Source organism: Babylonia areolata, chromosome 8 (genome assembly GCF_041734735.1).
Source record: "Babylonia areolata isolate BAREFJ2019XMU chromosome 8, ASM4173473v1, whole genome shotgun sequence".
Taxonomy (NCBI): Eukaryota; Metazoa; Mollusca; class Gastropoda; order Neogastropoda; family Buccinidae; genus Babylonia; species Babylonia areolata.
The window spans coordinates 48,342,014-48,369,400 of record NC_134883.1 but is presented as its reverse complement, the minus strand read 5'-3'; the positions used below and the strand labels follow the sequence as shown (position 1 = coordinate 48,369,400).

General features: G+C 43.0%; 1 protein-coding gene across 4 annotated transcripts in view; it reads left to right on the top strand.

Annotated features, from left to right (window-relative positions):
* Positions 1 to 27,387, top strand: part of LOC143284892 (uncharacterized) — a 129,435-nt gene that overhangs the window by 82,183 nt on the left and 19,865 nt on the right. For 3 of the 4 annotated variants that reach the window (XM_076592020.1, XM_076592019.1, XM_076592016.1), the window contains 9 exons: positions 1,442 to 1,502; positions 9,703 to 9,851; positions 10,653 to 10,670; positions 15,936 to 16,016; positions 16,859 to 17,051; positions 19,202 to 19,344; positions 23,381 to 23,496; positions 24,953 to 25,099; positions 26,358 to 26,457. In XM_076592020.1, the coding sequence (XP_076448135.1) occupies positions 1,442 to 1,502; positions 9,703 to 9,851; positions 10,653 to 10,670; positions 15,936 to 16,016; positions 16,859 to 17,051; positions 19,202 to 19,344; positions 23,381 to 23,496; positions 24,953 to 25,099; positions 26,358 to 26,457 (1,008 nt within the window). The remainder of the gene's footprint in view (positions 1 to 1,441; positions 1,503 to 9,702; positions 9,852 to 10,652; positions 10,671 to 15,935; positions 16,017 to 16,858; positions 17,052 to 19,201; positions 19,345 to 23,380; positions 23,497 to 24,952; positions 25,100 to 26,357; positions 26,458 to 27,387) is intronic. The other variant, XM_076592018.1, reaches the window with a different exon arrangement.

Here is a 27,387-nt window from a genome sequence, read left to right as displayed (position 1 = left end):
GCACACCTGTAGTCAGCCAGCACACCTGTAGTCAGCCAGCACACCTGTAAGCAGTCAGCACACCTGTAGTCAGTCAGCACACCTGTAGTCAGCCAGCACACCTGTAGTCAGTCAGCACACCTGTAGTCAGCCAGCACACCTGTAAGCAGTCAGCACACCTGTAGTCAGCCAGCACACCTGTAGTCAGCCAGCACACCTGTAGTCAGCCAGCACACCTGTAGTCAGCCAGCACACCTGTAGTCAGTCAGCACACCTGTAAGCAGTCAGCACACCTGTAAGCAGTCAGCACACCTGTAGTCAGCCAGCACACCTGTAGTCAGTCAGCACACCTGTAGTCAGCCAGCACACCTGTAAGCAGCCAGCACACCTGTAGTCAGTCAGCACACCTGTAGTCAGTCAGCACACGTGAAGTCAGCCAGCACACCTGTAGTCAGCCAGCACACCTGTAGTCAGCCAGCACACCTGTAGTCAGCCAGCACACCTGTAGTCAGCCAGCACACCTGTAGTCAGCCAGCACCCTGTAGTCAGCCAGCACCCTGTAGTCAGCCAGCACACCTGTAGTCACAGCACCCTGTAGTCAGTCAGCACACCTGTAGTCAGTCAGCACACCTGTAGTCAGTCAGCACACCTGTAGTCAGCCAGCACACCTGTAGTCAGTCAGCACACCTGTAGTCAGCCAGCACACCTGTAGTCAGCCAGCACACCTGTAATCAGCCAGCACACCTGTAGTCAGCCAGCACCCTGTAGTCAGCCAGCACACCTGTAGTCAGCTAGCAGTAATCACACCTGTACCTCTGTTTCATTAATTTTCTCAGCTTGGCTTCCCATTTATTATGTTAGTTTCTCAGGAAGCGTCACTGTGTTCGGACAAATCAACAAATACAACACCACATCTGCTATCACCGTGATTCGAACCCGGGACCCTCAGATTGACAGTCCAACTCTTTAACCACTCGGCTATTGCGCCTGTCTACCTTCCTTCTTTATTCAGCATTTCTCACGGATCAGGTTTACATGCTTCTCGTTACCATGTCATTTCAGGACGTGGGTATAGGTTTGAAAGCAAGATGTTTTTTTTGCTTAATAGCCAAAAAAAGCGTAAGACAAGACAGAGCGTAAACCTGACAAGATGTCGTGGAGAGCCTTGGCCAAAGGAATGATTCAATGCTTATAGCTTTTAGAGGTGTTTGATTGGCTAAGAGCAGACTGGGCAAAGTGGCTCGTCTTTTCACTGTTAGCCACGTGAAATTTGGCCAAGCAGAGCAAACCGATAGGCCTCGTTTGCATCAGTTTGACATGGTAAGTATATGTATCACCAAACATGGAGTATAATACAAACTGCTCCTTTTTGTGTGTTGGTATACGCTTTAAAGACATTGAAGTATTGTATCATTCATCTGTGAAATGGTAGTGTCCTTACAGTTGTTTTGGTACGTTTCAGCATGTGGTTGTCATCGACATGGGCAGTGGTTCCATTCGGGCTGGCATCTTGGGAGAAAAGGGTGAGTATGGAGGGAAAAAAACATAGGATAAACAAAATATAAGAAAAAATATTGGGATGAGTTGAAACCCCCCCCAGAAAAGAACTGTTTTGAGAAATATAAGAAAAAGTACTGGGATGAGTGTGGAAAAAAAAAGGAAAAGAATTGTATAGAGAAATGTATGGAAAAGTATTGGGATGAATGTAAAAAAAAAAAATGTTTTGTGAAATATAAGAAAAGTGCATGAAAAAAAATCTATTGAAGCAGACTGCCTGTTATTCTTGTCATATACATCACCTGAATCTGTTGAAGCAGCTGCCTGTTATTCTTGTCATATACATCACCTTAATCTGTTGAAGCAGACTGCCTATTATTCTTGTCATATACATCACCTTAATCTATTGAAGCAGCTGCCTGTTATTCTTGTCATATACATCACCTTAATCTATTGAAGCAGACTGCTTGTTATTCTTGTCATATACATCACCTTAATCTATTGAAGCAGACTGCCTGTTATTCTTGTCATATACATCACCTTAATCTATTGAAGCAGCCTGCTTGTTATTCTTGTCATATACATCACCTTAATCTATTGAAGCAGACCGCCTGTTATTCTTGTCATATACATCACCTTAATCTATTGAAGCAGCCTGCCTGTTATTCTTGTCATATACATCACCTTTTGAAAACAACCCTTACAAATTTTGTTAACAGTTCTAATTGTTGACTGAAAATGTTCGGATCAGAATAGGTGATTATAAACAACAAGAAACTGTTGACCAGAAATGTGCTGTTGAGAAAATGTTCTTGTGCGCTGAATGATTTCTTGTTGACTGTGCGGTGATTGTTTCTTTTGCTTACGGTGAACATGGACTATGTACTTTGTGTACAGTGGGTTTCTGAAAATGGACACTGGATGGCCATTCATTTGTTGATGACTGAAGTGTTGAGGCTCAAGTTGTTTTGTCTGTTTTAATAAGTCATTAAATGGACGCTGATCAATAGTGAGGTATTTTGGTTTTCTGTTTCTTTATTTTCATTATTATTATCATTATTATTGTCATTTCTTTTTCCTGTGAAACTTAGATGTTTTTAAGTAGTAGTTTGGAAATGTTATTATTTTCATTTCTTTTCTCTCTTTTTTTTTTAAGAAACATTTTCAGATATTTTTTATTTTTTATTTATCTATTAGTATTATAATAAAATATACAGAAATTACTGTTATTATTATTATTATTAAATGTACACAAACATACACGCACACACACACACACACACACACACATATATATATATATATACATTTATATCTGTATGTATCTTTATACATACACATATATAGATGTATTCCCCCAGCCACCCCCCGCACCTCACCTCCCCCACTCTAGACCTTCCTTTCCCAACCTCCTGTGGAAGTTTTTCTCTCAACCTGATCTGTACTCACAAGTCTGCCCATATTGCTTTCTTTGCTGAAAAACACTCACAGGGTCTCTCAGGTTTGTCTTCACAGTTCACCTCATTTCCAGTTGACATGGTCTCTGAAGACATACTCCTGGTTTGAAACATACAGTGTTTTTTTTCAGAAGTGAATATTGTTTCACAATGAAAATCTAATTATTTTATGGACTTCTCCATCTTTAAGGTAATTAATTTGTATTAGTGTATTGTCTGCACTAAAAAATTTTTTTTGTAGTTCTGTTCAGTAAGATTAAGCCCTGTTCATATATATCTTGTATTGTGTGGGTGATGCTAAGTATGTTAGATTAAATGTAATTTTAGGGGAAAAAATGTTTGTGAAAGCATGAAGAAAAGGTGAAGACTACAGCATTTGTATTGACTTTGCTGCAAGCAAGACACAGGTGGGGGTGGTGGAGAAGCAACAGGAATGTTGCTGTGGTGAGCTTGTGTTTGACGCTGTCTGTGTGATGGTGTGGTCTGTGGCCTGTTGTGTTGTCATTGACTGCACGCCTGTCTGTGCTCAGCTGTTGGCTAGTCTGTTGTCACATTGGCCTTTGACGGAGTGGTTAAAGTGTTGGACTTTCAATCTGAGGGTCCCGGGTTCGAATCTCGGTAACGCCGCCTGGTGGGTAAAGGGTGGAGATTTTTCCGATCTTCCAGGTCAGCATGTGTAGACCTGCTCCTGCCTGAACCCCCTCGTGTGTATACGCATGGAGAAGATCAAATACGCACGTTAAAGCTGCTGAACTCCATATCAGGGTTTGGTGGGTCTTGGAAACAAACAAATACCTGGCATGCACAGCCACCATTTCCCAGAAGATGCAGCATGGCTGCCTACATGGTGGGGGTAAAAATGATCACACATGTAAAAGCCCACTTGTGTAAATGAGGGAACGTGGGAGTCACAGCCCACAAATGAAGGAGACAGAGGCCTTCCGGTGTTTCTAGTTTCAGTTTCAGTTTTCTCAAGGAGGCATCACAGCATGCAGACAAACCCATACGATATATACACCACACCACATCTGCTAAGCAGATGCCTGACCAGCAGCAGAACCCAGTGTGCACAGTCATACATTGAGTGCATGCATGACGGGCGCAATAGCCGAGTGGTTAAAGCATTGGACTGTCAATCTGAGGGTCCCGGGTTTGAATCAAGGTGACGGCGCCTGGTGGGTAAAGGGTGGAGATTTTTACGATCTCCCAGGTCAACATACGTGCAGACCTGCTAGTGCCTGAACCCCCTTTGTGTGTATATGCAAGCAGATGATCTAATACGCACGTTAAAGATCCTGTAATCCATGTCAGCGTTTGGTGGGTTATGGAAACAAGAACATACCCAGCATGCACCCCCCCGAAAATGGAGTATGGCTGCCTACATGGCAGGGTAAAAACGGTCATACACGTAAAAGCCCACTTGTGTGCATACGAGTGAAAGCAGAAGAAGAAGAAGAAGAAGAGTGCATGCATGTAGGTCTGTGTACCTTTCTTCTTAAGAATTTTGCCAGAGGACAGTTGTTCTGTTGCCAAGGGTTCTTTTTCAGAACGCCAAGTGCGTGCAGCACACGGGACCTGGGTTCATTGTTTGATGTGAATGGCCAGACGCTCCGTTTGATTTTCCTGTCTAACTTGGGAGAAAGGTGAAGAGCAGGGTTGGAACCCAGACCTCTAGGGCACTGTACTGGCAGACAAATGTCTTCACCATTCTGCCACCTTCCTCATGTTTCTAGGGTACTTCATAATCATTCCATCAGATTTGAGTGTGAGGAGGAGGAGGAATTTTTGTTTAATGTTCCGTCACACATATCAGTGATTGAAGACATTTTCGGCATGATGAGGGTGTACACTTGAGCAGAGTAGAACTGAATGCTGATCTGAAGGCTTTAATGTGTATGGATTTGATTTATAAAACATGAACAATTAGCACACGATCCTGAAGCTCATCCAAAAATTCATGGACAAAAATCATGATTTTGGTGAGTTGAAGGGCAGCTAAGAATAGATGAGAACGTGACACTCCCAGGATCGTTAAAATCCTCAAATAAACCGCATCATTGTATAAGCCGCTGAGGTTGAAGCTGGGATAAAAAGTCGCGGCTTATAGACTGAACTTTACGGTATTATTGTTTAGAAGAGTGTGAGCGTGTTTAGTGTTAAAGGACTTTGTACGTGAACTAACACATTGTTGTTTGGGTCTTTGTCAACACTCTTTTCAGTTCTGGTCAAAGTAATCTTCATTCTTTGTCTGCATAGTGTGTCATGTCTTGTGATAAAAGCATTAACAAAAAGAAATAAAAAGGATATGTGAGCATGAACTATGTTTTATGTTGTTAGCAAAGTCTGATGTCCTGATGTTTTTTTCCATTGACGTCATTATTGTCATCTCTGTGTGGAGTTTGGTGACCTGTGATGCAAAATTTTGATTGGCTGATGTGAAACAGATTTTAGGAGTTAAAAATGGCTGGTGTGACATGAATGTTGTCCTGTTTCTCAAAGCATGGATACAAGGTGAAAGTGTTAGTACTTGTGTTGATTTAGCCCTGTTGGTTTCTTAGGTTTGTGGTTCAAATCACAGCAGTATATTGGTGGTTAAGAGATTTTGCTGATGTCCCGGTCAGAGTATGTGTAGACTTAAATCCCCATGTAATGTACACATGTGCAGATATCACATGTAGATAGGAAGGATTTGCTGGGTTATGGAAATATGAACACATTCAGCATGCACCCACCCCTGAAAACAGAGTGTGGCTGCCTAAACAGTGGAGACAAAAATGGTCAAGTTGCAAAGAAAAGCTTACCAGTAAAACGAGTGACCTTTGAAGCTGCAGTCCCAAAAAAGCGGAAGACAAAGAATCTGGAGATAAGTGATTATTTTGATTCACATGTTTGAAACTGACATGTCTCTTTTCCTTTTCAAGAGATTTGGCGGGAGGTTGGTATGGACTAAGTGTGAAGTGAAGGATCACTGTTTATAAAAGTGGTATTTCTCATGCACTTTTCCTCCTGCTTTGTCAGCAAGATTCAGTGTTGAATTGAAACATTTGTTCAGATATTCAGCAGTTCAGTGTGATCACTTTAGTGCTTATTTGACTTGTCCAAGAAGAGAAGTTTAACTTGGAGGCTGTTTACCTTCACTTTTTGACTCACTTGTGTAAACAAAGTGAGTCAATGTTTTAACCCGGTGTTCGGTTGTCTGTGTGTGTGTGTGTGTCTGTGTGTCCGTGGTAAACTTTAACATTGACATTTTCTCTGCAAATAATTTGTCATTTGACGCCAAATTAGGCATAAAAATAGGAAAAATTCAGTTCTTTCCAGTCATCTTGTTTAAAACAATATTGTGCCTCTGGGATGGGCACAAAAAAATAAAAATGAAACCTAATTATATGCAAACTGCATTTACTGTTATATTTATATTTTTTGTATTCTCAAAGCTTGCCACTTTGATCTGATATTCTGACCCAACAACAAGAGCAGTCATTATTTTCATTTTTTGTTCAAACAGGAACTTCCTTTGCTAAGCATGGAAGTTTTATTTATTTTGCAAACGTTTTGGTGCAGATAGTAAAAAAAGGGAAATTACTCTGTAATTAATGCTAGGGGACTTAATTTGCTTTAAACTGATCTTTCTCATCTTAAACATTACATTTTGAAATTATACTCAATACATAAAAAGCTTGGATTTTTGTTTTTGTTTTTTGTTAAGTGTATCACAAGTGAGTCTTGAAGGCCTTGCCTCTCTTGTTTTCTAATAAAAAGATATTGAATTCAGTGTTATTCATTTTCTCAAAGTTTTTGCTCTTGTTGACTTAGTCTATAGATAATGACTTAATCTATAGATAAAACTATTTGATAAATTGTTATTACTGTTAGGTGGATTGCTGTCATCAAAACAGAATAATGCAATGAAATAAATCAGCAGATAAAAAGTCTCACGATACAGTCCACAGACAAGTGCAAACAGATGTTGATGTTAGTTTGTATCAGTATTGCTTGTTCTGTAGCATTTGTTATGGTGGTTAGAAAGATTCTGACATGCATGGTTAAAAAGAAATGGTAATGGAGGTCAGAATTTGAATGCCTAATTTAATGTTGTGAATTGTTTCCATGGTCCATGTTTTTGTGTGTGTGTGTGAAATGTGGATTACTTAACAATAGTACTTAAAGTATACTGCGTTGTTTGTTTGTGGGGAGTGCCTGCTCTTCTTTCTTTGAATGATGTGGGTGAGAGAAGGTGTGGGTAACCATGGGTGGGTAGGTTTCATTTATATATATATATATATATATATATATATATATATATATATATCATTATCATTATTATTATTGTTATTAATATTATCATAATAAAGATCAGTTTGTAAGCCATATTATGACCATGGTTATATTATCATCTCTGCCATTGCAGTGAAGTGAAATATTTGACTATGACCTGTTCAGGCATTTCACTAATGTACATTTTTGTTTGGATGGCAAGTGAGATTAAGTCACTGTGTGACTGTTGTTACTGGCTACCTATTATTACTGTTGAATGGTAAGTCACAGAAACGTATGTTATGTGTATTATGTTACATTGTATTGTATGGTAGGTGTGTTATCAGAGAGCAGTAATAATGATGTTGGTGATAGTGTAAGTTTGTATGGCGCTCACCCTGTGCCTATGATTAGCAATACACCTGTTATAAACAGGAGACAGGAATGTGATAATAAATGATTCGATACTGCTCGCTAAGCATTCAGAAACAGTGTAACATCACTCACGACTCAAACAGCCCTCTCAACTCACTCCCTTAGTAAAATGTTAAGATGCAAAACTACCTAAAATTACGACTCACACGTCCCTTTCACCTCACTATACAGACTCTCTACAAGTAGTATTAAAAAGTGTAACAAGACCCAGGACTCACACACACCTCCAACCTCACCCCAGCACCGCAGCCCTCACATAAAGATGGTTGGGGAGAGAATGATCTATAGTTTAAAATATTGTTTGAACAAGTAAGTCACAGTACTGTGCTGTACTGTACTGTTCTGCATGGTGTGTGTGCGTTTCCAGAGAACAGAAAGTCACATTACTGTAATGTGCCATATTATAAGGTAAGTGTGTTTTAAGAGAGCAGTAAGTCACAGCAATATATTGTATTGCACTGTATTATATGGTACTGTAGTGCAGTGCAATGTCTGTGTCCTCAGAGAGCCTGCCCCAGGTGATGTATGGTGCTGTAGTGCAGTGCAATGTCTGTGTCCTCAGAGAGCCTGCCCCAGGTGATGTACTGTAGTGCAGTGCAATGTCTGTGTCCTCAGAGAGCCTGCCCCAGGTGATGTATGGTGCTGTAGTGCAATGTCTGTGTCCTCAGAGAGCCTGCCCCAGGTGATGTATGGTGCTGTAGTGCAATGTCTGTGTCCTCAGAGAGCCTGCCCCAGGTGATGTATGGTACTGAAGTGCAGTGCAATGTCTGTGTCCTCAGAGAGCCTGCCCCAGGTGATGTATGGTGCTGTAGTGCAATGTCTGTGTCCTCAGAGAGCCTGCCCCAGGTGATGTATGATACTGTAGTGCAGTGCAATGTCTGTGTCTCAGAGAGCCTGCCCCAGGTGATGTATGATACTGTAGTGCAGTGCAATGTCTGTGTCCTCAGAGAGCCTGCCCCAGGTGATGTATGGTGCTGTAGTGCAATGTCTGTGTCCTCAGAGAGCCTGCCCCAGGTGATGTATGCTACTGTAGTGCAGTGTCTGTGTCTCAGAGAGCCTGCCCCAGGTGATGTATGGTACTGAAGTGCAGTGCAATGTCTGTGTCTCAGAGAGCCTGCCCCAGGTGATGTATGGTACTGTAGTGCAGTGCAATGTCTGTGTCCTCAGAGAGCCTGCCCCAGGTGATGTATGGTACTGTAGTGCAGTGCAATGTCTGTGTCCTCAGAGAGCCTGCCCCAGGTGATGTATGGTACTGTAGTGCAGTGCAATGTCTGTGTCCTCAGAGAGCCTGCCCCCGGTGATGTATGGTACTGCAGTGCAGTGCAATGTCTGTGTCCTCAGAGAGCCTGCCCCAGGTGATGTATGGTACTGTAGTGCAGTGCAATGTCTGTGTCCTCAGAGAGCCTGCCCCAGGTGATGTATGGTACTGTAGTGCAGTGCAATGTCTGTGTCCTCAGAGAGCCTGCCCCAGGTGATGTATGGTACTGTAGTGCAGTGCAATGTCTGTGTCCTCAGAGAGCCTGCCCCAGGTGATGTATGGTACTGTAGTGCAATGTCTGTGTCCTCAGAGAGCCTGCCCCAGGTGATGTATGGTGCTGAAGTGCAGTGCAATGTCTGTGTCCTCAGAGAGCCTGCCCCAGGTGATGTATGGTACTGTAGTGCAGTGCAATGTCTGTGTCCTCAGAGAGCCTGCCCCAGGTGATGTATGGTACTGTAGTGCAGTGCAATGTCTGTGTCCTCAGAGAGCCTGCCCCAGGTGATGTATGGTACTGCAGTGCAGTGCAATGTCTGTGTCCTCAGAGAGCCTGCCCCAGGTGATGTACTGAAGTGCAGTGCAATGTCTGTGTCCTCAGAGAGCCTGCCCCAGGTGATGTATGGTGCTGTAGTGCAGTGCAATGTCTGTGTCCTCAGAGAGCCTGCCCCAGGTGATGTACTGTAGTGCAGTGCAATGTCTGTGTCCTCAGAGAGCCTGCCCCAGGTGATGTATGGTGCTGTAGTGCAGTGCAATGTCTGTGTCCTCAGAGAGCCTGCCCCAGGTGATGTATGGTACTGTAGTGCAGTGCAATGTCTGTGTCCTCAGAGAGCCTGCCCCAGGTGATGTTCCCCAGTGTGGTGGCCGTGGACCGGGAGACAGGGAGGAAGGTGGTGGGGGTGGACGCCTATCACCCTGACGTCCGCAGGACCTCCACCTTGCTGCACCCCATCCGCCCCTCCAACCGCGTCGACAAGGTCCGTTTTGATCAGTCTGTCTTTTTCTTTTTTAATTTTTCTTTTTTTTTAATAGATACGTTGGTAGGAAGCTGATCATTTAGAAGACTAGCGTCATTTTGCACTCACACTCACAATCTGCAAGACAGTGGATAAGGTCCGCTTTGCTCCCTGTCTGTCTTTTCAGGTGTATAGATGTTGGTAGAAAGCTAGGAACAAACAGTTTTAAAGACAATAGCATCAATTCAGTATATATATGAAGAAGGTAAATAAAGTGGAACCTTGTCCACTGTGCTGGATATGGTGTGTTTCAGTGTAAATTGATGCTATTGATATATAAACATGTTTGCTGAAAGCTAGGAACAAGTCAGACTATTTAGAAGAGTCAGTTTACGCTCACACACACTCTGTTATACATACATATATATCTTCTTCAAAAGGATGAGGCACAGGTGTGAGGAAGAGAGACATTGAGTTGTTATTGTTTGTTCTCTGCCAAAGATTGGTTTTCTTTTGTGAACAGCAGTTTTCCTGTGTGTTGGTCTGTCTGTCTACTGTATGTGTGTGAGGGGGGTAGGGGTGTGTGCGTGCGAGTGTGAGGCAAGTTGTGTCATGATGTCTGTTTGATGTTTGTGTTAACTGATTTATTTTATCATTTCGTTATTTCTAGTTAAAGATTTTTTTTTTAAACGCAAAGCGCTTTGAGCTCTGTTTGAGAAAAAAAACGCTAAGTAAGTGTTTGTTATTATTATTATTATCATAATTATTGTTTCCATGGTTAAAATTGACACGTGTTGATGTGCTGTTTGTCAACTACTGAAGGAGGGGGTGATGACGACAGTAAGTGCCGCATGTGACTGTTCTGTGCACCATGGCTGATGCTGCTGTGACTGTGTTTTGCTTGACCTCTGGTGGTAGCGGAATGCCGCATGGCAGAATGTCGTCTTTCTCTTGTTGTTCGTGTCTTCACACTCGGCAGACTCTGCACTTGTTTGTTCTGTTTCATGGCTTTACAACATGTCGTCGTTTTGGAGAAAGAAAAAAAAAAGTTTAAAGTATATGAAATCATGAAGGGAGCATGTCTTTTTTGGTTTTTACTTTTTTCCTCTCTTCTTTTTTCTCAAAGAGAATGATTCAGATCAAGCTTGGTTTTCCAGTGTTTGTGTATTTTAAAAAAAAACAACTTTTCTCTCTTCTGCTTTCTTAGGGAGAGTGATCCAGATCAACCTTAGGTTTTCCTGTGTGTATTTTTTACGTTTTTTCTCTCTTCTGTTTTCTTACAGAGAATGATTCAGATGAGCCTTGGTTTTCCAGTGTTTGTGTATTAATAAAAACCAACTTTTTTCTCTTCTGTTTTCTTAAAGAGAATCATTCAGATTGACCATAGGGTTTCCTGTGTTACCATAGGTTTTTCATGTGTTTGTGTCTACTTCTGAGTAGAAGTGTAAGTGATGCACAGTTGAGATACCACAGAAAAGGAGAATGATTGCCTGGCTTGACTTCTACCTTTAATTTTTGTTTTGGTGTTGTCGCTTTAACATTTGTGAAATACTCGGGTGCTTGCTGCGTTTGTCTGGAATGCCATGAGGTGACTAATTTAAAGTGATTGTTCTACTAACACTGATAAGATTTAACGAAAAGACGTTTTAGGAAGCAAAGGGGGATCTGCATGGTTCGAAAGGTTTTGTCTCTGACACAAGGCATGAAATAGCTAAGGCTTCCAGAGAGAGAAGTCTAGAAAACCTGCAGCAATAGGAGCAGTTACGATTGACCAGTTAGATTCAACAGTGTCTGTTCAGTGTCTGTAAAACCTGCAGCAATAGGAGCAGTTACGATTGACCAGTTAGATTCAAAAGTGTTTATTCACGTGTCTTTAAAACCTGCAGCAATAGGAGCAGTTACAATTGACCAGTTAGATTCAAAAGTGTTTATTCACATGTCTTTAAAACCTGCAGCAATAGGAGCAGTTACAATTGACCAGTTAGATTCAAAAGTGTTTATTCACGTGTCTTTAAAACCTGCAGCAATAGTAGTAGTTACGATTGACCAGAAAGATTCAACAGTGCCTGTTCATGTGTCTTTAAAACCTGCAGCAATAGGAGCAGTTATGATTGACCAGTTAGATTCAAAAGTGTTTATTCACGTGTCTTTAAAACCTGCAGCAATAGTAGTAGTTACGATTGACCAGAAAGATTCAACAGTGCCTGTTCATGTGTCTTTAAAACCTGCAGCAATAGGAGCAGTTATGATTGACCAGAAAGATTCAACAGTGCCTGTTCATGTGTCTTTAAAACCTGCAGCAACAGGAGTCATTATGATTGACGTGCAGTCCTGGACAAGCCCTGATTTTGGGTGGTGCTGTTGAAGTGAAGGATTGTTGGACACCTGATTCAGTGTTCACCAGTGATCAGACTTTGTGGCTTTGTTTTGGCATTGTGTTGTATCTTTGGGAAAGGCGCTTTATTCCAGTTCCCCTCACTCCACCCAGGTGTGAATGGATACAGACACTATGTACAGTTATCAGTTTATGTCCTTAGATAATCACACATGGACCACAGAAAAAAAGAAAGAAAAAAGAATGAAGCTGCATCAGGTTCTAAAAGATTGGTTCTGTATGAAAACTGAAGAAAATTGTGTGATGTATAATTATGGTTTGCAGCATGATCGTCTGAACCAGCTTTTCACATCAGTGTATGCATGTGTCAGTCAGTGTTTGTGAATTCAGTTGTTTTTTTCATGCTCTTTTTGTTTTTGTTTATTAAAAAAAATTTTTTTTTATAAACATGACAGTTTAAGGTTTTGACAATTCGTGTTCTGAACTTTTGAAATAGTGACTGGATTGAAATTAAAAAAGAAAAAAGATACACACACACACACACACACACACATTTATGTGTGTGTGTATGTTTATAATATACTGAACTGAAAGTACTTCTGTAATTTGTAAAGACAATATTGAAGTAATTGGGGTACAATTTGGCAAATGTGCATCTTATTTCAAGAACATTTTAAATATGTTCTGTAATATCATCAGTGGATTAAAAGATGTAAAACATTTTTATTCGCTGATATGAGTAGTCTGTAATATTTTCAGAGGTTTTCAAAGAATGGCATAAATCCATTCTTTGTGCATTAAGTTAGAAATGCCTGTTTGTTGTCTTAATTTTGCATGTCATTCAACTGTCATTAATGTTTTCTTTGTTTCTTTAGTTTCTGTTTTATGTTGTGCATGAATTCAGTTATACTTAAGGAATGCATGATTTATATGTGTTTGTAGTTTCATATTGACAGTGTTGCAACTGATCCTTTTTTTTTTCATTGCCGGAGTAATTGAAAGAAACTGCTTCACAAGCATGTAAATGGATTTGAATATATGCACTATTCAGTATTTTTCACCACGCATCAAAGAAATATAAACTGTATGCATGCTCATTTTATGCAGTATCACACAATGGGTTTGGGTATTCAAATCAAACTTGTTTATTTTATTTATTTATGTATACTTTGTTCAGCAGAAGCCAGACATGTCAGATTTTGAGGCAATAAACGTATTCATATAAAAAGGAAAACTGTTCACACAGATGATGAATATCTTACACAGAAAAAGCTCTAGAGAAGAAGCAACTGTTGTAACCACTGCTACTATCAGCTTGACAGATTATCTCTACACAAATTTGGTCAGGATATAGAGAAGTGATTTGAGCACATCTGTTTTTTGTTTAAAAAGAAAAAAATCATAATCCAGACATTGTTAGCGATAGAGAAGACGTATTGGGGAGAAAAGAAAATCTGTTTTGCCATTTTTGTATTTTCCCATGATGAGTTTATTGCCCGTTATTTCCTATGGTATAGAGGTGGTTGTTGAACAGACCGACACTGACCATCCTGACAGCATACCCTGAATGACTTGCAACACTGTTGAACACTGGGCATGATGCACATTACAGCAACATGTCAGTGTGGGATGTGCGTCCTGTTTCCATGTTCAGAATCTGTCTGTCTGTCTCTGTCTTTCTGCCTGCCTCTCTCTCTGTCTCTTCACATACACTTACGCACATGCGTAAGCAAACACGCACGCACACACGCACACACACAAATACATAGACACACTCTCACAGATAAAAACAACAATGATAACAACAAGTGAATATATGGGTGAACTGGGGATAGGCAGTTTTGGATAACCACTTTAGGAGGAAAAAAAAACTGTGAGTGGAATTTTGATTGAATATCCATGGATGGATTGGTACATGACACATCATTTGTTTAAAACAGAAAGCAATGGTTAGCAGAATTGTGTTTGACAAAAAAACAAAAAAAAAAGTGTGTAGTTAACTTTCAGATGTCCAGAATGTTGGTACAGTTTTTTTATGTTTTTTTTTTTTGGTTGTTTTGTTTTTTTTTGTTTTTTTTGTTAAACTCTTGATGCTAGGGTTTTATTTCTGAACAATAGTGTTTGATGTGTGTTGATGGTTTCATGTTCCAGCTGGCACAAGCTTTTTTTTTAAATTTTTTTTTAAAGAAATCAAATAATCTTGATGTTAGGCATGGTGTAGTTAATGTCTTTGTATTTTGATGAAGTTATTTGCAAAACAATGAACAGGAGCATTTATTTGTGTGTGCATGTGTGTGTGTGTGTGTGTGTGTGTGTGTGTGACAATATACAGTTTATCACTGTCCTGTTTTACAGTTTATCGATAAACTGTCCTGTTTTACAGTTTATCACTGTGTCCTGTTTTACAGTTATTCACTGTGTCCTGTTTTACAGTTTATCACTGTGTTCTTTTTATTTTATTTTATTTTTTTAAATTATTATTATTATTATTTTTTTTTTTTACTTTCTTGTTCATATGTCCCTAACTCACAGTCTCTTCCACCCCCTTCCCCCACTCCTGCCCTCTCACCCCCTCCCCATCTTCCCTCACCCTCCCCTTTCAGAACCCTTTCTTTCCATCATACATTCACACTGACAGTTCTACTCACCCTGCTTTGTGCCCTTTCCTGTGACTTCTCATCACTTTCCTTTCCTGAACTGTACTCTCTCTCCCTCTCTGTCTGTACCTTTCTGTCTGTCACTCATTTCATTTGCCTGAAGAAGAGCTTGTGGCTTGATACGTCGCCTCATTTATCCCAAGTAAGTCGACTTTTACCAAGAATTTTTTTAGTCTACCTCCCACTGTGTTCTGTTTTACAGTTTATCACTGTGTCCTGTTTTACAGTTATTCACTGTGTCCTGTTTTACAGTATATCACTATGTCCTGTTTTACAGTTATTCACTGTGTCCTGTTTTACAGTTTATCACTGTGTCCTGTTTTACAGTTTATCACTGTGTTCTTTTTATTTTATTTTATTTTTTTAAATTATTATTTTTTTAAATTTTATTATTTATTTTTACTTTCTTGTTCATATGTCCCTAACTCACAGTCTCTTCCACCCCCTTCCCCCACTCCTGCCCTCTCACCCCCTGCCCATCTTCCCTCACCCTCCCCTTTCAGAACCCTTTCTTTCCCTCATACATTCACACTGACAGTTCTACTCACCCTGCTTTGTGCCCTTTCCTGTGACTTCTCATCACTTTCCTTTCCTGAACTGTACTCTCTCTCCCTCTCTGTCTGTACCTTTCTGTCTGTCACTCACTCATTTCATTTGCCTGAAGAAGAGCTTGTGGCTTGATACGTCACCTCTTTTATCCCAAGTAAGTCGACTTTTACCAAGATTTTTTTTAGTCTACCTCCCACTGTGTCCTGTTTTACAGTATATCACTGTGTCCTGTTTTACAGTTATTCACTGTGTCCTGTTTTACAGTTATTCACTGTGTCCTGTTTTACAGTATATCACTATGTCCTGTTTTACAGTTATTCACTGTGTCCTGTTTTACAGTATATCACTGTGTCCTGTTTTACAGTATATCACTATGTCCTGTTTTACAGTATATCGCTGTGTCTTGTTTTACAGTATATCACTATGTCCTGTTTTACAGTATATCACTGTGCCCTGTTTTACAGTATATCACTGTGTCCTGTTTTACAGTATATCACTGTGTCCTGTTTTACAGTTATTCACTGTGTCCTGTTTTACAGTTATTCACTGTGTCCTGTTTTACAGTTCAAGATTGATGTGGACATGATGACTGCTGTCTTCAGCAAAGTGTTCACTGAACTGGGCGTCAACCCCAGACAATACATGGTCAGTTTTCTTTATGCGTTGTTGGTACTCTGCTACTGTTTTGTATATATATGTTGGAAGTGTGAGTGTGTGTGTGTGCGTGTGCGCGTATGTGCGTGCACTTTTGATCCTGTCTTAAAACTGATATTGGTGGATATTGAGAGAGACCAAGTTTGGGCGTCAGATTGTCATGTGAGCTTGTGCTGTTGCATACACCCATGCATACTTTTGTTGTTGTTGGGTTTTTTTTGTTTGTTTTTGTTATAACTTCCTGCTTTACGATTGGTTATATGTGGTTGTGTATATAGTATGTGAGGGTGATGACAGTGATGCCAGACAGCACTCGAGATGTTTCACAGCTTTCACAAGGCTGACAGGGGACAGCTTCTGGCTGTCTGTAACACAGTCGTGATGTTTTGTGTGTGTGTTAGTGTGGTGTGAGAGTGTGTGTGTGTGTGTGTGTGTGTGTGTTTGTGTGGATGAGTGTTTGTGAGTGTGGTGTGAGTGTGTGTGTTTGTGTGCGTGTGTACATGTATATATGTGTGTGTGTGTGTGTTGGTGGGAGGGGGGGTGTACATGTATGTGTGTGTGTGGGGGGGGGGTACATGTATGTGTGTATGTGTGTGTACATGTATATGTATGTTTGTACATGTATATGTATATATGTGTCTGTATGCATGTGTGGGTGCATGTATGTGTGTGTGTACATGTATATATGTGTGTGTATACATGTATATAATTATGTGTGTGTGTACAGATATTTGTATATTTGTGTGTACATGTATATATATGTATGCATGTATGTGTGTATGTGCGTGTACATGTATGTGTGCGTGTACATGTATGTGTGTGTGTGACCCCAGGTGATGCTGAGCACGCCCCAGACACTGAGCGACTCCCTGCGGGCAGGGCTGATGGAGGCCTTGGTGGGCAGTCTGGGGGTGGGGGGGGTGTGCATGGTGCAGCAGTCCCTGCTTGCCCTCTACTCCTACCGCGCCACCACTGGCATCATCGTCGACGTCGGCCAGCGACTGGAGATCCTGCCCATCTGTGATGGTGAGGGCGCCACTGGTTCCCCTCTCTCAGCTCCTGGCCCAGTTCACGTCCCCGTTCAGTTCCTCGAGGAGGCGTCACTGGGTTGGGACAAATCCATATACACCACACCATATTTACTTAGGCAGATGTCTGGAGATCCTGCCCATCTGTGATGGTGAGGGTGTCTCTGTTCCCCCTCTTCAACTACTGGCCCAGTTCCGTTTCAGTCCCAGTTTCTCAAAGAGCCATTACTACGTTATGGACAAATCCATACACACCACACTGCATTTGCTAGGTAGATGCCTGACCGGTCACCTCTGGACCCATAGCCACCAATCTTCCATCTGATTTTCTGAAGCCATGGTTATCTTTGAATTGGAAGGATGAACATACCAGGCAGATGCCTGACCAGCGGTGTGATCATCTCAACTGCTGGGTCTATTTCCGGTTCAGTGGTGTGGTCAGTCCTATCGCTGACTGACCTGAAGCCCTCTTGCCTCCAGAGGCTGGACACTTTACATCAAATTATCACCCAGGTAGTCTGGATGGCAGTTGCCGCCTCATGGCTGGATAGAACTGTCATACACAGTTTCTGATGTGCTTTATGAAAGGTGTTTATAGCTCGTTAACAAGGTGCCCATTTCATTCACATGTTGGTGTATGAACCTGTGTTCTTGTAGGTGTTGTGTCAGAGTGGATTGAGGCATCAGTGTGAGGCTTCAGTTCCAAGGGAGTTTTGAGGAAGGTGGCAGAATGATTGAGAAGCCTGTACGGTGTCGGTGGAGGTCAGGTTTTGAATAATAGTCCTGCTCTTTCTCCTTAGTTTGACTGGAAAATCAGACAGGCGCAGTAGTCGAATGGTTAAAGCATTGGACTTTCAGTCTGAGGGTCCCGGGTTCGAATCTCAGTGGCAGCGCCTGGTGGGGTAAAGGGTGGAGATTTTTCTGATCTCCCAGGTCAACATGTGTGCAGACCTGCTAGTGCCTGAACCCCCTTCATGTGTACACGCAAGCAAAAGATCAAATACGCACGTTAAAGATCCTGTAATCCATGTCGGCGTTCGGTGGGTTATGGAAACAAGTACATACCCAGCATGCACACCCGCGAAAGCGGAGTATGGCTGCCCACATGGCGGGGTAAAAACGGTCATACACGTAAAATCCCACTCGTGTATATACGAGTGAAGGTGGGAGTTGCAGCCCACAAACGCAGAAGAAGAAGAAAACTGGAAAATCAGAGCAGCAGTTCATTCTCAGCTGCTGGGCCCACCAGTACAGACCGTCCTTTTCAGAGGTGCTCAATGAAACATGCTATAGCTTGCATGTATGATGCTGTTGATGAAAATATATTTTCAGCTGTCATGGGGATTTGGATATAGATATGATTATCTTTGCAATGGTATTTGGAATGATACTTCATATGCAGCCTTACACCTGACTGATATGGAGAATCACTTCTAGGGATTTTCAGCATATGGGGTTAATGACATTTGCAGCACACATCATGTTCAAATAACTGTTTTCTTTAAATCTGGAGGCGCACTGAAGTATTGTCACCTTTTTATGCCTTGAAGGATGGTATATATTAAAAGAATGATAAGTACAGATGACAGTGTTGTTTATGGTGAATGATATGGATACCTGTATAGCGCCTGTCCTTAGTCGGAGACCAAGTTCTAAGCGCTTTACAATCTCAGGGTCATTTGCACAACAGGCTGCCTACCTGGATAGAGCTGACTGATGGCTCTCATTGGGCGCTCATCATTCATTTCCTATGTCATTCAATCAGATTTCAGACACGCACGAATTCACACTCAGACATGTAACATTTTACGTGTATGACTGTTTTTTTTCATTTACCCTGCCATGTAGGCAGCGTTACTCTGCTTTCGGGAGGGGGAGGGGGGTGCGTGCTGGGTATGCTCTTGTTTCCATAACCCACCGAACGTATTTGATCTGTGTGCGTATACACACGAAGGGGGTTCAGGCACTAGCAGATCTGCACAGACCTGGGAGGTTGGAAAAATCTCCACCCTTTACCCACCAGGTGCCATTACCGAGATTTGAATCCAGGACCCTCAGATTGAAAGTCCAACGCATTAACCACTTGGCTGCTGCACCTGTAGTTTACAGACGGAGTGACAAGTGGAGATGTGGTTGTTGTGTTGTCAGGGTTTGTGATCGAGGGGGGCGTGGCCCGGTGTCCCTACGGCGCCCAGAAGGTCCAGGACTCCCTGAAGAAAGCACTGCTGGAAACCAACTTCAAGTTTGCCTCAGAGGTGGAGCTGCTGCTGGTGCAGCACATCATGCATGACGTGAGTACTGTTGGCACTGTGTACAGTACATCATGTGTACTGTTGGTGCTGTGTACAGTACATCATGTGTACTGTTGGTGCTTTGCTGTACAACATGTGTACTGTTGGTACTGTACAATACATCATCTACTGTTGGTGCTGTGGTGTACAACATGTGTACTGTTGGTGCTGTGCTGTACAACATGTGTACTGTTGGTGCTGTGCTGTACAACATGTGTACTGTTGGTGCTGTGCTGTACAATACACCATGTACTGTTGGTACTGTGCTGTACAACATGCGTACTGTTGATGCTGTGTTGTACAACATGTGCTCTGTTGGTGCTTTGCTGTACAACATGTGTAATGTTGGTGCTGTGCTGTACAACATGTGTACTGTTGATGCTGTGTTGTACAACATGTGTTCTGTTGGTGCTTTGCTGAACAACATGTGTACTGTTGGTACTGTGTACAGTACAACATGTGTGCTGTTGGTGCTGTGTACAGTACATCATGTGTACTGTTGGTGCTGTGTACAGTACATCATGTGTACTGTTGGTGCTGTGCTGTACATCATGTGTACTGTTGGTGCTGTGTACAGTACATCATGTGTGCTGTTGGTGCTGTGTACAGTACATCATGTGTACTGTTGGTGCTGTGTTCAGTACATCATGTGTACTGTTGGTGCTGTGTACAGTACATCATGTGTACTGTTGGTGCTGTGCTGTACAACATGTGTACTGTTGGTACTGTACAATACATCATCTACTTTTGGTGCTGTGGTGTACAACATGTGTACTGTTGGTGCTGTGCTGTACAATACATCATGTACTGTTGGTGCTGTGGTGTACAACATGTGTACTGTTGGTGCTGTGCTGTACAATACATCATGTACTGTTGGTACTGTGCTGTACAACATGTGTACTGTTGGTGCTGTGCTGTACATGTACTGTTGGTGCTTTGCTGTACAATACATCATGTACTGTTGGTGCTGTGCTGTACAATACATCATGTACTGTTGGTACTGTGATGTACAACATGTGTACTGTTGGTGCTGTGCTGTACATCATGTGTACTGTTGGTACTGTGCTGTACAACATGTGTACTGTTGGTACTGTGCTGTACAACATGTGTACTGTTGGTGCTGTGTACAATACATCATCTACTGTTGGTGCTGTGCTGTACATCATGTGTACTGTTGGTACTGTGCTGTACAACATGTGTACTGTTGGTACTGTGTACAATACATCATGTACTGTTGGTACTGTGCTGTACAACATGTGTACTGTTGGTGCTGTGCTGTACAATACATCATCTACTGTTGGTGCTGTGCTGTACATCATGTGTACTGTTGGTACTGTGTACAGTACATCATGTGTACTGTTGGTGCTGTGTACAGTACATCATGTGTACTGTTGGTGCTGTGCTGTACAACATGTGTACTGTTGGTGCTGTGTACAGTACATCATGTACTGTTGGTGCTGTGCTGTACAACATGTGTACTTTTGGTGCTGTGTTGTACAACATGTGTACTGTTGGTGCTTTGCTGTACAACAAATGTGCTGTTGGTGCTGTACTGTACAACATGTGTACTGTTGGTGCTGTACTGTACAACATGTGTACTGTTGGTACTGTACATCATCTACTGTTGGTGCTGTGCTGTACAACATGTGTACTGTTGGTGCTTTGCTGTACAACATGTGTGCTGTTGGTGCTGTGCTGTACAACATGTGTACTGTTGGTGCTGTACAATACAACGTCTACTGTTGGTACTGTGCTGTACAACCTGTGTACTGTTGGTGCTGTGCTGTACAATACATCATGCTGTTGGTGCTGTGTTCAGTACATCATGTGTACTGTTGGTGCTGTACTGTACAACATGTGTGCTGTTGGTGCTGTGTACAGTACATCATGTGTACTGTTGGTGCTGTGCTGTACAACATGTGTACTGTTGGTGCTGTGCTGTACATGTACTGTTGGTGCTGTGCTGTACAATAAATCATGTACTGTTGGTGCTGTGCTGTACAACATGTGTGCTGTTGGTGCTGTGCTGTACAACATGTGTGCTGTTGGTGCTTTGCTGTACATGTACTGTTGGTGCTGTGCTGTACAACATGTGTACTGTTGGTGCTGTGCTGTACATGTACTGTTGGTGCTTTGCTGTACAATACATCATGTACTGTTGGTGCTGTGCTGTACAATACATCATGTACTGTTGGTACTGTGATGTACAACACATCATGTATGAAGGAAGTTGAAAAATTTGTTGCAATGACTTAGTAAAGCAAAAAAAAAAAAAATATTCCCCTATGACTTTACTGTTATACTGTGTTTCCTACTGAAACAGGGTCATGAGTTGTGAGATGTTATATGACAGAAAAAGCAGCAAAATTTGACTGTTGAACCTATGAAAAGTGCAAATGGAGAAATTCTTTTTAAAAGACAACAACATGAAAAACAAACAAACAAAACAAACTTTTATGTTGAAAAACAAGACTGACTTTTGATTAGCATCATGCAGCGTTTCAAACCATAGGTTCACCTATTGGGATTGACAGTGGTGGTAAAAGCAAGACCTAAGAAAAATTATGTGTTCAGTGTAGCAACACACATTGATGTGTACAGCGTAGTGACGCACATTGACGTGTACTGTCCTGTGTGTGCAGTGCTGCTAGTGTAGTGACGCACATTGATGTGTATAGCGTAGTGACGCACATTGATGTGTACAGCGTAGTGACGCACATTGACGTGTACTGTCCTCTGTGTGTAGTGCTGCTGGTGTAGTGACGCACATTGATGTGCACAGCGTAGTGACGCACATTGATGTCTACTGTGTATGGTGTGTAGTGCAGTTAGTGTAGCGACACACATTGATGTGTACAGTGTAGTGACGCACATTGACATGTACTGTCCTCTGTGTGTAGTGCTGCTAGTGTAGTGACGCACATTGATGTGTATAGCGTAGTGACGCACATTGATGTGTATAGCGTAGTGACGCACATTGATGTGCACAGCGTAGTGACGCACATTGATGTCTACTGTGTATGGTGTGTAGTGCAGTTAGTGTAGCGACACACATTGATGTGTACAGCGTAGTGACGCACATTGACATGTACTGTTCTGTGTGTGTAGTGCTGCTAGTGTAGTGACGCACATTGATGTGTACAGCGTAGTGACGCACATTGACGTGTACTGTCCTCTGTGTGTAGTGCTGCTGGTGTAGTGACGCACATTGATGTGTACAGTGTAGTGACGCACATTGATGTGTACAGCGTAGTGACGCACATTGACGTGTACTGTCCTGTGTGTGCAGTGCTGCTAGTGTAGTGACGCACATTGATGTGTACAGCGTAGTGACGCACATTGATGTGTACAGCGTAGTGACGCACATTGACGTGTACTGTTATGTGTGTGTAGTGCTGCTAGTGTAGTGACACACATTGATGTGTACAGCGTAGTGACGCACATTGACGTGTACTGTTCTGTGTGTGTAGTGCTGCTGGTGTAGTGACGCACATTGATGTGTACAGCGTAGTGACGCACATTGACATGTACTGTGTATGGTGTGTAGTGCTGCTAGTGTAGTGACACACATTGATGTGTACAGCGTAGTGACGCACATTGACGTGTACTGTGTATGGTGTGTAGTGCTGCTGGTGTAGTGACGCACATTGATGTGTACAGTGTAGTGACGCACATTGACATGTACTGTCCTCTGTGTGTAGTGCTGCTGGTGTAGTGACGCACATTGATGTGTACAGTGTAGTGACGCACATTGACGTGTACTGTTCTGTGTGTGTAGTGCTGCTGGTGTAGTGACGCACATTGATGTGTACAGCGTAGTGACGCACATTGACATGTACTGTGTATGGTGTGTAGTGCTGCTGGTGTAGTGACGCACATTGATGTGTACAGTGTAGTGACGCACATTGACGTGTACTGTCCTCTGTGTGTAGTGCTGCTGGTGTAGTGACGCACATTGATGTGTACAGTGTAGTGACGCACATTGATGTGTACAGCGTAGTGACGCACATTGACGTGTACTGTCCTGTGTGTGTAGTGCTGCTACGTGGCGTTCAACTATGAGGACGAGGAACGGCTGTGTCAGACCCAGCCTGGCAAACTGAAGCGAACCATCAACCTGGAGAAGTTTGGTCTGCCAGAGGGGGCCTACAAGTCAGTGCTGTTGTCTCTCTCTCCTTCCATGCATGTTTTGACACCTCCTTCAAATTTACTGTAAAAAAAATTTTTTTTGGCTGCCCCATCATCTGCAACGTTTCACTGGCATTACTGAATACTCCCACACCACTCATTGCGAGTCCCCCTTACATGGCCACACCCGGGTTCGTCTGTCTCAGTCCCAGGATCGGCAGTCCACAGGGAACCATCCATGTTCGGTCACAAGGAGGCCACACACCAGAGGAGACCCTGCGCTGCTGCTGAATCACTTCAGTGGTGTTCAGTGGTGCCTGTTCTGATTTAACGTACTTAGGACGCCACCTACTAAGCCCCCCTACTAACGACAACAGTGGTTCAGTCATGGAACCAGACTGAGCGAGCGTCTCCCCCAGAGTGGAGACCACCACCACACCCCTCCAACAACAGCCCCCCATGAATCTGCCGACACTGAAGGCATTGACAAGACTCGCCCCAAGTGCGGAAGTGGAGGGGTATCGAAACTGAGGTCACCATGATAGCAGGGCATGAAAGGCTACATAATTTGGGACTTTTCTTTGTATTGATGATGAAGGAAGAGGATGAGTATGACGATGATGCTGCTGCTGCTGCTGTGGAGGTCCATTTAGGTTCGGGACTATGTGACAAGGTTAAACTATACACTTCCTGTCATTATCATATTGCGGCATCAGCGAGGCCAGAGAGATACAACCACTTGCTGTGTTGATCAGGAAATTTGAGCAACATCACCCAAAGATGCATCTGTGAAGTGGATGATGCTGGACTTTGTGGTCCCAGTCTTCGCATTTAAGCCCCTAGCACGCTCAACTCTGGGTAGGAGCCAGCTGTGGGCCGAAAAACCCACCTCCACTGGGATTTGAACCTGCGTCCTCCCAGCCGTCAGTCCGTGACACTAACCACTTCGCCACAGGGGCTGGTCCCTTGAAACTTTCTTCTTCCAAACAAAAGCAAAGAAATGAACAATCATACATTTTGTGTGGAGAAGTCAGGGGATGAACTGCTAACATTTCATTCGTCCCTGGTTGATACTGGAGTTGTAGGAGTCCGTCCCCTCTTCCTCTGTCATAAAGCATTAGTGTATTGACTACCATTGAGTGAACAAGATAACGCGTTGTTTTGTGTTGTTGGGATGACTGCACTGTTGATTATTGTGACCTGTGGTGTTTATTTTTTTTTTTAATAAAAATTCTCCCCCACCCCCATATAGATGTTCATTGTTAGCATTCCAGGCCCTTTTGCGAAACAGTGCAGTGCATAACAAATGTCCATCACTATTATTACTCTTCCTGCCTTAACATCATCAGTTCTTTCACTTAAGAAGCAAAAAAAGAATTTTTAAAGAAAATGGTGGGGAAAGGAATGCGAGGGGGGGTAACTGTGTCCTGTGCCCAGTAAAGTGAAGAGGTGTCGAGCAGTGTGTTGTGTCCCCTGACAGGAGGGTGGATGTGGAGGAGGGTCGGTTCTCCAGCCCTGAGGGTTTCTTCAACGTGGACCTGTGGGAGATGGACTACCCCACCCTGCACAAACTGATCTTCCAGGCCATCCAGTCCTGCCCCATGGACAGCCGTCGTCACATGTACAGGTGAGACATCCAGTGATAAACAGGTGAGACATGTACAGGTGATACATCCAGTGATGTACAGGTGAGACATCCAGTGATGTATGAGACATCCAGTGATGTACAGGTGAGACGTCTGGTGATGTACAGGTGAGACGTCTGGTGATGTACAGGGGAGACATCCAGTGATGTACAGGTGAGACATGAGCAGGTGATGCACCAGTGATGTACAGGTGAGACATGAGCAGGTGATGCACCAGTGATGTACAGGTGAGACATGTACAGGTGATGCACCAGTGATGTACAGGTGAGATGTACAGCTGATGCACCAGTAATGTACAGGTAAGACACCAGCTTTTGTATTGTTTTACTTTTAGTCGCCACAGATTTCTGTTTGTGAAATTTTGCTGTTGTCTCCAGGTTGAAAATTCATCAGTTGTCTTGTTTTCTGTCTAAGTTGTTTTCCCTCTTGATTGACTGTGCCTGAAGTGTACACATTAATTTTCCTGTCAAAGAGCCAAAGTCAGGCACCATTTGGAAAACAGAAAGGCCACTCTGAAGTCACTAATTTGCTGAATCATCACTTCAAACATTAACAGAAACAAAGTGGTTAAAATTTACCTTGTACTGACTGGATGCAGAATAGGTCAAAGGATAGTACAGACTTGTGGAAGTTTGTGTGTGTGTGTGTGAAGGGAGTTTGGGTTTCACATGATCAGTGTGTGTGTGTGTGTGTGTGAGAGAAGGAACTTTGGGTTTCACATGATCAGTTTGTGTGTGTGTGTGTGTGTGTGTGAGACGGAACTTTGGGTTTCACATGTGGAAGTTTGTGTGTGTGTGAAGGAACTTTGGGTTTCACATGATCAGTTTGTGTGTGTGTGTGTGTGTGTGTGTGTGTGTGTGTGTGACGGAACTTTGGGTTTCACATGATCAGTTTGTGTGTGTGTGTGTGAAGAGACTTTGGGTTTCACATGTGGAAGTTTGTGTGTGTGTGAAGGAACTTTGGGTTTCACATGATCAGTTTGTGTGTGTGTGTGTGTGTGTGTGTGTGTGTGTGAAGGAACTTTGGGTTTCACATGATCAGTTTGTGTGTGTGTGTGTGTGTGAAGGAACTTTGGGTTTCACATGATCAGTTTGTGTGTGTGTGAAGGGACTTTGGCTTCTCACTGGCCATCAGTCCTCAGTCATTTTTTCAACCTCATTTTCAACGAGTGAGAATTGCAGACAGGCAGGACTATAGGAGAATGTTCTGATATGCAATGTTTTGTGTGCTGTATTGCAGAGCGGTGTATCTGAGTGGTGGGGTGACAATGCTGCCAGGATTCCACGAACGGCTGGAGGCAGAACTACGCAAGTTGGCCCCCCCTGCTGTGACCGTGGAGGTACTGTAGTGTGTCCTCCTGCTTCTCTGTGATCTCTGTACTGCAGGCTGATTGATGATGGTGTCTTTTGCTAGATGTTGTGTGATTGTGACGAAAGGTGTGACAGAACAGGTGGTTGGGTGACAGAACAGGTGTGGGTGTGGATGTGTTTGTGAAGAACCGGTGTGGGTGTGGTTGTGTTTGGGAAGAACCGGTGTGGGTGTGTTTGGGAAGAACCGGTGTGGGTGTGTTTGGGAAGAACCGGTGTGGGTGTGTTTGGGAAGAACCAGTGTGGGTGTGTTTGGGAAGAACCGGTGTGGGTGTGGGTGTGTTTGGGAAGAACCAGTGTGGGTGTGGGTGTGTTTGGGAAGAACCAGTGTGGGTGTGTTTGTGTTTGGGAAGAACCGGTGTGGGTGTGTTTGGGAAGAACCAGTGTGGGTGTGTTTGGGAAGAACCGGTGTGGGTGTGTTTGGGAAGAACCAGTGTGGGTGTGTTTGTGTTTGGAAAGAACCGGTGTGGGTGTGTTTGGGAAGAACCGGTGTGGGTGTTTGGGAAGAACCTGTGTGGGTGTTTGGGAAGAACCGGTGTGGGTGTGTTTGGGAAGAACCAGTGTGGGTGTGTTTGGGAAGAACCGGTGTGGGTGTGTTTGGGAAGAACCAGTGTGGGTGTGTTTGGGAAGAACCGGTGTGGGTGTGTTTGGGAAGAACCAGTGTGGGTGTGGGTGTGTTTGGGAAGAACCGGTGTGGGTGTGTTTGGGAAGAAGCGGGGTGGGTGTGTTTGGGAAGAAGCGGTGTGGGTGTGTTTGGGAAGAACTAGTGTGGGTGTGGTTGTGTTTGGGTAGAACCAGTGTGGGTGTGTTTGGGAAGAAGCGGTGTGGGTGTGTTTGGGAAGAACCAGTGTGGGTGTGTTTGGGAAGAACCAGTGTGTGTGTTTGGGAAGAAGCCGTGTGGG